The sequence below is a fragment of the Nerophis lumbriciformis genome, linkage group LG16 (assembly GCF_033978685.3).
Source record: "Nerophis lumbriciformis linkage group LG16, RoL_Nlum_v2.1, whole genome shotgun sequence".
Classification (NCBI taxonomy): Eukaryota; Metazoa; Chordata; class Actinopteri; order Syngnathiformes; family Syngnathidae; genus Nerophis; species Nerophis lumbriciformis.
The window spans coordinates 41,246,194-41,257,190 of NC_084563.2; the positions used below are offsets into that span (position 1 = coordinate 41,246,194).

The following is a 10,997-nucleotide window of genomic DNA, read 5'->3' on the forward strand; positions in this document are numbered from 1 at the left end:
AAGGCAAAGCTCTCAATTTACCGGTTGATCTCCGTTCCCATCCTCACCTATGGTCATGAGCTTTGGGTTATGACCGAAAGGAAAAGATCACGGGTACAAACGGCCGAAATGAGTTTACTCCGCCGGGTGGTGGGTCTCTACCATAGAGATAGGGTGAGAACCTCTGTCATCCGGGAGGAGCTCAAAGTTAAGTCGGGTCGGTGCGGAGTCTTCAGTAATGCGGACGCTGTATCTATCCGTTGTGGTGAAGAAGGAGCTGAGCCGGAAGGCAAAGCTCTCAATTTACCGGTCGATCTACGTTCCCATCCTCACCTATGGTCATGAGCTTTGAGTTATGACCGAAAAGATAAGATCACGGGTACAAACGGCCGAAATGAGTTTCCTCCGCCGGGTGGTGGGTCTCTACCTTAGAGATAGGGTGAGAAGCTCTGTCATCCAGGAGGAGCTCAAAGTTAAGCCGGATCGGTGCGGAGTCTTTAGTAATGCGGACGGTGTATCGATCCGTTGTGGTGAAGAAGGAGCTGAAACGGAAGGCAAAGCTCTCAATTTACCGGTCGATCAACGTTCCCATCCTCACCTATTGTCATGAGCTTTGGGTTATAACCGAAAGGACAAGATCACGGGTACAAACGGCCGAAATGAGTTTCCTCCGCCGGGTGGTGGGTCCTCTACCTTAGAGATAGGGTGAGAACCTCTGTCATCCAGGAGGAGCTCAAAGTTAAGCCGGATCGGTGCGGAGTCTTCAGTAATGCGGACGCTGTATCGATCCGTTGTGGTGAAGAAAGAGGCTGAGCCGGAAGGCAAAGCTCTCAATTTACTGGTCGATCTACGTTCCCATCCTCACCTATGGTCATGAGCTTTGGGTTATGACCAAAAGGACAAGATCACGGGTACAAACGGCCGAAATGAGTTTCCTCCGCCGGGTGGTGGGTCTCTACCTTAGAGATAGGGTGAGAAGCTCTGTTATCCAGGAGGAGCTCAAAGTTAAGCCGGATCGGTGCGGAGTCTTCAGTAATGCGGACGCTGTATCGATCCGTTGTGGTGAAGAAGGAGCTGAGCCGGAAGGCAAAGCTCTCAATTTACCGGTCGATCTACGTTCCCATCCTCACCTATGGTCATGAGCTTTGGGTTATGACCGAAAGGACAAGATCACGGGTACAAACGGCCAAAATGAGTTTCCTCCACCGTTTGTAAACATTGCAGTTAAAGTAAATGGCTGTTAGGATGTTTGGTGGTATTTTTTTCATTTAGTTTACAGTAGAGAGAAAGAACAACGTGAAAAAACGTCCAACCAGAACTCTCTTATAACTAAAGTTCCTTGGGTGAATAATGTAAACTCACTATACCGGTATGTTTTATTGCTTTCATGGCGAGTTTACTGACAGATATAAGTAAGAACTTTACGCTACTTTATATTAGAAATGGCAACAGCGGAGGATGAATGTCCCATAACAAGAAGATAGAGAAAAAAAAGAAGTTTATCGACTACGTTGTCGTCACGGACTACACGGGCGGAAGCGCGCCATTTTTACAGGACTTATGCAGATCCCAAATACAGATCAGCAGATACCAAACGGTAAGAAAAGTTGCCATTGCATAATATTGCGAAACAAAACGCCAGATAATATCTTACCTTATACACACACCATAATAATACTCGTATGTTGAAGCATAGTACAATCCATCACGCGGTGCGGCTTCATAGCTTACCAAAGTCGTACTAAAACATTTTGATAGATTTTTGAGCGCCGTGTGTAATGTTCTATATTTTCAATGGAACATACAACATTTTTGGTGTTGTTTGCTCGAGTTACATTGCACTCTACACGTATCTCTTATGTTTGACTGCCATCTACTGGTCACACTTATCATTTCACCATGTACCAAATAAAATAGCTTCGAGGTCGGTAAGCACAACCAAAATGATTCCGTACATTAGGCGCACTGGGTTATAAGGCGCATTGTCGAGTTTTTAGAAAATGAAAGGATTTTAAGTGCGCCTTATAGTCCGAAAAATACGGTATATGTGACCCACTTGTAGCGTTTTCAGGTTTGAAAATCCTTGCACCAAATTTTAACATGGTTTACTCGCTAAATAATTCCTGCGGGGAGTCAAAAAACAACTTTAACCCCAGTAAGCTGTTATGTTTGATGTACTGACCTTGTTTTAGTGGTCTAACATGGCAAGATAACATAATGTGTGCCAACCCCTCCCATGACCCTTTGTGTCTAACAGTAGATCCCCAAAACACAATTACTCTATGTACAAACCCCGTTTCCATGGGTTGGGAAATTGTGTTAGATGTAAATATAAACGGAATACAATGATTTGCAAATAATTGTCAACCCATATTCAGTTGAATATGCTACAAAGACAACATATTTGATGTTCAAACTGATAAACATTTTATTTTTTGCAAATAATCATTAACTTTAGAATTTGATGCCAGCAACACGTGACAAAGAAGTTGGGAAAGGTGGCAATAAATACTGATAAAGTTGAGGAATGCTCATCAAACACTTATTTGGAACATCCCACAGGTGAACAGGCAAATTGGGAACAGGTGGGTGCCATGATTGGGTATAAAAGTAGATTCCATGAAATGCTCAGTCATTCACAAACAAAGATGGGGCGAGGGTCACCACTTTGTCAATAAATGCGTGAGCAAATTTTTGAACAGTTTAAGAAAAACCTTTCTCAACCAACTATTGCACGGAATTTAGGGATTTCACCATCTACGGACCGTAATATCATCAAAGGGTTCAGAGAATCTGGAGAAATCACTGCACGTAAGCAGCTAAGCCCGTGACCTTCGATCCCTCAGGCTGTACAGCATCAACAAGCGACATCAGTGTGTAAAGGATATCACCACATGGGCTCAGGAACACTTCAGAAACCCACTGTCAGTATCTACAGTTCGTCGCTACATCTGTAAGTCCAAGTTAAAAACTCTACTATGCAACGCGAAAGCCGTTTATCAACAACACCCAGAAACGCCGCCGGCTTCGCTGGGCCCAAACTCATCTAAAACGGACTGATGCAAAGTGGAAAAGTGTTCAGTGGTCTGACGAGTCCACATTTCAAATTGTTTTTGGAAACCGTGGACGTCGTGTCCTCCGGACCAAAGAGGAAAAGAACCATCCGGATTGTTATAGGCGCAAAGTTGAAAAGCCAGCATCCGTGATGGTATGGGGGTGTATTAGTGCCCAAGACATGGGTAACTTACACATCTGTGAAGGCACCATTAATGCTGAAAGGTACATACAGGTTTTGGAGCAACATATGTTGCCATCCAAGCAACGTTACCATGGACGCCCCTGCTTATTTCGGCAAGACAATGCCAAGTCACGTGTTACATCAACGTGGCTTCATAGTAAAAGAGTGCGGGTACTAGACTGGCCTGCCTGTCGTCCAGACCTGTCTCCCATTGAAAATGTGTGGCACATAAGCCTAAAATACCACAACGGAGACCCCCGGACTGTTGAACAACTTAAGCTGTACATCAAGCAAGAATGGGAAAGAATTCCACCTGAGAAGCTTAAAAAATGTGTCTCCTCAGTTCCCAAACGTTTACTGAGTGTTGTTAAAAGGAAAGGCCATGTAACACAGTGATGAACATGCCCTTTCCCAACTACTTTGGCACGTGTTGCAGCCATGAAATTCTAAGTTAATTATTATTTGCAAAAAATAAAGATAAATTGTCTTTGTAGTGCATTCAATTGAATATGGGTTGAAAATTATTTGCAAATCATTGTATTCCGTTTATATTTACATCTAACACAATTTCCCAACTGATATGGAAACAGGGTTTGTACATTTTGCCTTACAGAAAATGATCTAATTCATTGTTTTACTGTTTCCTTTCTTTTCTCCTAGGATGTAAGAAACCTCCCGTTCATGTGACATTCTCTGCAGAACTCCCCACATATGTCGTGTAAACTTTGGACTGGACCGGTGCTGCGCCGTTCATGGTTTGAATCATTCTGGGACTTTATGGTTTTTGAGCTTTATACCCGTGCATGTTGGATCTCACTGACACACTAGAAGAAACACGCCATTATTTTCTTTCAACATACAATTTATCATATAAATTATGAACTTTTTCTACAATGTCTTATGATCGGGAAGGAATTATTATTATGAGATTTTGGTTTTGCCTATATTGGGACACTTTTTTTTTTTATATGATATGACAAACACATAGCAGCAGTATATTCATTCAAATAGTGTTATTTAAATTGAAAGTAAATTAGAGCTGATTTGTAAATCATGAATGTAAAATATATGTTGATTATATGTATTTCAAGTGTTATACGAAACAGAAATTATATTATTCTGAATAAAATACTTTAGATTTTTTTTGGGGGGGGTAATATGGCACAATACACATTTTCTATTGAAATAGTGGGGTACTTGTTTTTATTTATTTCTAATAACTTTGATTTTCAGCTAATGTTTATGATTAGAAACTTACCAGTTTTTAAATGTATTAGCACATTTTCTTGCAGGCTCTATGGATGGTTAGCTCTTTCGTCTAGAACTCTTGTTTTTTGCCGTATGTTCGGAATCTTCGATGCTAAAGTCCGATCGATGCTTCGCATATCTTAGGAAATTTTAAATCCTTGTTTAGTTAGGAGAAGCAGGACATTTTGGTTGACTTCAAACTGTGGTTCTCAACTGGTTTGGTGGTGGGACCTACGCTACTTTTCGTATGACAATTTCTCAAATATCTCATTTAACGAAAAAAACGAGGGCAGGTTTTGAATTTTAGGCAGTACAAAATGCCAGTACAATTTTACTTACAAACTCAAAAATATTTATTTCCTCCAGCTCAACAGAAATATGACAAGTTCTTTAAGAAACTGCAGTTGAATTGCTTACTTTGAAGCACTGTAAAAATGTACATCTGTAAATAAAGTACAAACCCCGTTTCCATATGAGTTGGGAAATTGTGTTAGATGTAAATATAAACGGAATACAATGATTTGCAAATCATTTTCAACCCATATTAAGTTGAATGCACTACAAAGACAAGATATTTGATGTTCAAACTCATAAACTTCGAATTTTATGGCTGCAACACGTGCCAAAGTAGTTGGGAAAGGGCTTGTTCACCACTGTGTTACATGGCCTTTCCTTTTAACAACACTCAGTAAACGTTTGGGAACTGAGGAGACACATTTTTTAAGCTTCTCAGGTGGAATTATTTCCCATTCTTGCTTGATGTACAGCTTAAGTTGTTCAACAGTCCGGGGGTCTCCGTTGTGGTATTTTAGGCTTCATAATGCGCCACACATTTTCAATGGGAGACAGGTCTGGACTACAGGCAGGCCAGTCTAGTACCCGCACTCTTTTACTATGAAGCCACGTTGATGTAACACGTGGCTTGTGTAACGGAGTTAAAATACACCTTTGTTATTTATTATATTTTGTTTGTGAATTTTATCTCCAAATAGTTATCTTGTCTGCTCACCTCTGAGAGGGCGGTTTGATATCTTTTTGTCCCTCCTGAGCTCCTGTAGTTCTCCTGGGTTGGGTAGCCCCTCCCTTCTCCCCTCACAGAAAAGTTCCACATGGCTGAGGGCGTAAGCCAAAGAAAGACGGGATACCGACATTGTCTGATTGCCGCCCGCAGTTTGGAAGGAAAATAAATGAAGCTGAGAACAGTGGAAAAGTCTCACCATTGTGCCGACCCAGAACAGTTACACTTGGCATTGTCTTGCTGTAATAAGCAGGGGCGCCCAATGGTAACGTTGCTTGGATGGCAACATATGTTGCTCCAAAACCTGTATGTACCTTTCAGCATTAATGGCGCCTTCACAGATGTGTAAGTTACCCATGTCTTGGGCACTAATACACCCTCATACCATCACAGATGCTGACTTTTCAACTTTGCGCCTTTAACAATCCGGATGGTTCTTTTCCTCTTTGGTCCGGAGGACACGACGTCCACAGTTTCCAAAAACAATTTGAAACGTGGACTCGTCAGACCACAGAACACTTATCGACTTTGTATCAGTCCATCTTAGATGAGCTCGGGCACAGCGAAGCCGATGGTGTTTCTGGGTGTTGTTGATAAATGGTTTTCGCCTTGCATAGGAAAGTTTTAACTTGCACTTACAGATGTAGCGACCAACTGTAGTTACTGACAGTGGGTTTCTGAAGTGTTCCTGAGCCCATGTGGTGATATCCTTTACACACTGATGTCGCTTGTTGATGCAGTACAGCCTGAGGGATCGAAGGTCATGGGCTTAGCTGCTTACGTGCAGTGATTTCTCCAGATTCTCTGAACCCTTTGATATATATCTCCGATACTGCACGTATCGGAGATATTCGATGCATGCCAGTACAATCCGATATATTTTTTTTTCTTGCTCATATTGGATCGGTATCACCCCTACTTCTTACAAACTCTGTTGCTCTTCCTCTGTCAAATGAGGTAATGACAACTTCTCCATGAACAGTTACCTTTATAATAAAAGCACAAGATTGTTTTCGTACGTGTTTTGCCGAGGCGAAGACCTGCAATCCACTAAAACCCTTTGGGTCACGAGCCACGAGTTGAGAACCACGGGTTTTGAAGGTGCTGGAACTGTCAGATCAGTGATGATACCCCTCAGAGAGTATTTGTTTATACCAATGTAGGGTTTTAAAAATGTTCAAATGGATACAGTTTGACAATAAGAACCCAAACACATTTCTGCCTGAAGGAAAATGATATTAGACATTGATGGTAAATGTATTCCTTAGTTGAAAATATCCCAATTTGACACTTTTCTGTGTGTAGTACGCAAATGTACAGTCGTGGTCAAAAGTTTACATACACTTGTAAAGAACGTCATGTCATGGCTGTCTTGAGTTCCCAATAATTTCTACAACTCTTATTTTTTTGATTGGAAGACATACCTGTTGGTCACGAAAAAACATTCATGAAGTTTGGTTCTTTTATGAATTTATTATGTGTCTACAGAAAATGTGAGTAAATGTGCTGGGTCAAAAGTATACATACAGCAATGTTAATATTTGGTTACATGTCCCTTGGCAAGTTTCACTGCAATAAGGCGCTTTTGGTAGCCATCCACAAGCTTCTGGTTGAATTGTTCAAAATTGGTGCAGTTCAGCTAAATGTGTTGGTTTTCTGACATGGACTTGTTTCTTCAGCATTGTCCACACGTTTAAGTCAGGACTTTGGGAAGGCCATTCTAAAACCTTCATTCTAGCCCGATTTAGCCATTCCTTTACCGCTTTTGATGTGTATTTGGGGATCATTCATATTAAAAGAGGGGGATTGCTGGCCTCCAATGCGGACACAGGCTCGCATTCCATCGTGTAGTTGTCTCAGGATGTTGAGGAACTTTGGCGGAATCCCCAGCCTTCCCAGTAAGTCCCAGAGGAGATTCCGGTTCACAGTGTCAAATGCCTTGGACAGGTCGATGAAGGCGATGTACAGATCCTGGTGGTGTTCCCGGCACTTTTCTTGTACCTGCCTGGCTACAAAGATCATGTCAGTAGTACTGCGATCTCTTCTGAATCCACACTGTGATTCAGGCAGGATGTTCTCAGAGATGTGAGTAACTAAACGATAGAGCATGACCCGGGCAAGAACTTTCCCAGCAACCGAGAGCAGGGAAATTCCTCTGCTGTTTCCACAGTCGGCTTTGTCACCTTTCCTCTTAAAGATGGTTATTATAGCAGCATCCTTCCATTCCTGGGGGATGGCTTCAGAGGACCAGATGGAGTCAATCAATTGGTGAAGCCGGCGGGTGAGGAGATAGCCACCAAAATTCAGCACCTCAGCTGGGATACCGTCAGGGCCTGGGCTTTTGTTGTTTTTTAGGCCCTTGATGGCTTTTAGGACCTCAGCAAAGGTAGGCGGGGAGTCCAGGTGGTCGACAGGGGGAGTGGTCGGGAAATTGGTGAAAATGTCCTGGTCAGAGGGATTTTCGGAGTTAAGGAGAGTGTTGAAATGTTCAGCCCATCTATTTAGGATCTGGGGTGTGTCCTTATAGAGGGTGACTTCGTCTGCTGATCTGACTGGGGTAATGTTTTTTCTCTGTGGACCATATATGGATTTGACGGCATCATAAAATCCATGGGAATTGTTTGTGTCAGCATAAAGTTGGATCTCGCTGGCTTTCTTGATCCACCAGTCATTTTCCATGGCTCTGAGGGTACGCTGGACTTCGGCTCTTATGGAGGAGAGTCGAGTCTTTAGTGTGATGGATTGTGGGTTGGCCAGGTAAGCAGCATGGGCTTTGTGTTTTGCCTTGAGAAGTTTATGGATATCCGGTGCACTGTTGTCAAACCAGTCCTGATGTTTACGCCTGGTGTACCCAAGGGACTCCTCTGCTGCCTGATGGATGGCAGTCCTTAGGGAGTTCCAGCAGGTGTTGATGTCAGGGTCCAGGTGGGTATCAGGGATTGCAGACAAATGTTCTGCAAGCTGTGCTCTGAGCTGTTCTACAGAGTGCTTGGATTTGAGTGCTTCACAGTTGAGTCTCTTGTTTGGTGGTGTTTTCTTCAGTTCGGGGCGGACTTCCATTTGAAATTTGGCTCTGATCATCCGATGGTCAGTCCAGCAGTCCGCTCCACGCATCGCTCTGGAGATTAGGACCTCCTTCCTGTCTCTACGACGGGTGATAATATAGTCGAGGAGGTGCCAATGTTTGGAGCAAGGATGTTGCCAGGAGGTCTTGAATTTATCCTTCAGCTGGAACAGGGTATTGGTAATGATCAACTGATGTTCAGAGCAGAGTGTAAGGAGGCGAAGCCCATTATCATTAAGCCTACCAACCCCGTGCTGACCAAGTGTTCCGGCCCAGAGCCCACTGTCAGAGCCCACCCTCGCGTTAAAATCCCCGAGGAGTATGAGCTTGTCGGTGGGAGGCGTTCCCTCAATGGCAGAGTTTAGTGAGGCATAGAATGAGTCTTTGCTCTCGAGGTCTGCATCCAGAGTTGGGGCGTAGGCGCTGATAAGGGTGACATGGCGATTTTTGGTGAGTGGTACACGCCACGTCATGAGCCTTTCGCTTATACCCACTGGAGACTCTGGGATCTTGTGAAGCAGGCTTGTCCTGGCGGCAAAACCCACTCCATGTAGACGACGGGAGCCTTCTGGATGACCCTTCCAGAAGGTGTAACCTTCTCCCGCCTCCGTGATTGAGTCTTCCCCATGTAAGCGGGTTTCGCTCAGGGCGGCTATGTCAATGCCGTATCGGTTTAGTTCATGCGCAACGAGTGCTGTTCTTCGCTGTGGGCGGAAGGAGAGATCACGCACATCCAACAGTGTGCGGACGTTCCATGACGCTATTGTGAAGGGAATTTTGTTTCTCTTGTACATTTGTTTTCGACCGCATAAAGGGATGGCCCGGCAGCTGCGGTAGGCTGCCCGGGCGATGAGGAACAGACCATTTTTAGGCCACCTTTTCTAGGCCCTTCCCATTTCAGGGTGAGCAGAGCGGTGCTGCTCAGTCACGTACGAAGCTGCCGGGGAGGCATGCTGTTCCATCCCATGCCACAGCGACCTTCACTCGCACGCCGCCTACGTGCAGGGTTGGGCTAGGTACTGCCAGTCACATCCTTGACCTGTACCAGCCACCCTTCCCCATCGCCGCAGGACTTGAGGGCGGGGAGGTTGGGGGTTAGGGGTAGTGCTGAGGAGGAGCAAAACACCTGCGCAGTGAATTGATTTAAGTGGTGGTAGAAGTGCGCAGTCTCTACCCGCACTGTTTTGTCTTGGCCCCATGTGGCGTCCTCCAGTGGCATGAAAAGCTCATGACGACCTTCTGCCGCATGGGGTTGCAGAGGACTGCCAGAGCACCGGTCTGTTGGTGACTGCCTAATGCGGGTCCTCGCCACAGATTTTTCGTTAGGGGTTTTCTCCCGTAGCCTATAACCAAGTGGTTAGCCAGTAGGCACTGGTCAATGAGGCAGAGACTTTTGAGGCAGTCTCTGCAAGCTATTTAACCCATAGCTGGGACCCTGACAGGTACTACCACCCCGGGTCAGAGTGGACCTGGGAGCAATGATGACTGAGGGGTAACGCCACCTTCCCCAAAACTCCAGAACTCCCGAACTGAAGCCTCATCACCGGATGCAGTTTTGAGTCATACCCAGGACCATTGATTTGGGGATCATTGTCCTGTTGGAACACCCAACTGCGACCACAAAGAGTAAATGGGACAACGAAAAAGGAGGATTACTGTTATGGGTTAACAGAGGGAGATGACGGCTCAGACACCAGGGGACAGTAATGTTCGATAATTTATTATGTATATAGTCAATACCCATCCATTCATTTTCTACCACTTGTCCCTTTTGTGGTCGCGGGGGGTGCTGGAGCCTATCTCAGCTGCATTCGGGCGGAAGGCGGGGTATACCCTGGACAAGTCGCCACCTATAATAATAAACAATACTAACTAATAAACTGAACTAAAGAAATGGAGAGTGTCAAAACCCAAGAGTGTGTGTGTGTGTGTGAGGCTATGTGTGTAGTTAGCTGAAGTGTGTGTTGCCAAGTGTTGAGAGCGAAGGAACGAGGCAGTCCGTGGGGTAGGCAGGTGGTCCAGGGCAGGAGAGGAGTGACAAGGTCCGTGTCCGGACGAGGGTCAAGGATCGAGGAAGGCAGTCCAAAGTCCACAGGGAAATCAACGGAAGGATCACCAGGGGCAAAACTCGGGAGGGCACTGAGGGAGGACAGTGGCTGTGCTACTGGCTGCAAAGCATTGCACTTTCAAGTACCACAATGAGTAGAGAGGAGTGTTATGTGTGTATATGTTTAAATAAATGAACACTGAAATTTACGTATTTATTTTATTTATATGTATATATATATATATATATATATATAAAAGAAATACTTGAATTTCAGTGAATTCTAGCTATAAATATACTCCTCCCCCCCTTAACCTCGCCCCCGGCACCGCCCCCCCCCCCGCCCACCACAACACCACAACAAGAGGAGTGACAATGTCCGTGTCCGGGCGAGTGTCAAGGA

The 10,997-nt window shown here is 44.6% G+C and overlaps 1 protein-coding gene across 5 annotated transcripts in view; it reads left to right on the forward strand.

Annotated features, from left to right (window-relative positions):
- sorcs1 (sortilin-related VPS10 domain containing receptor 1) overlaps window positions 1-5,027 on the forward strand; it is a 664,251-nt gene extending 659,224 nt beyond the window's left edge. For all 5 annotated transcript variants that reach the window (XR_009816964.2, XM_061977167.2, XM_061977165.2 and 2 more), the window contains one exon: window positions 3,878-5,027. Coding sequence is in view for 3 of the 5 variants with exons in the window: in XM_061977165.2 (XP_061833149.2) it covers window positions 3,878-3,939 (62 nt within the window). In the remaining 2 variants the exon portion in view is untranslated. The remainder of the gene's footprint in view (window positions 1-3,877) is intronic.
- Window positions 5,028-10,997: the final 5,970 nt, after the last annotated feature.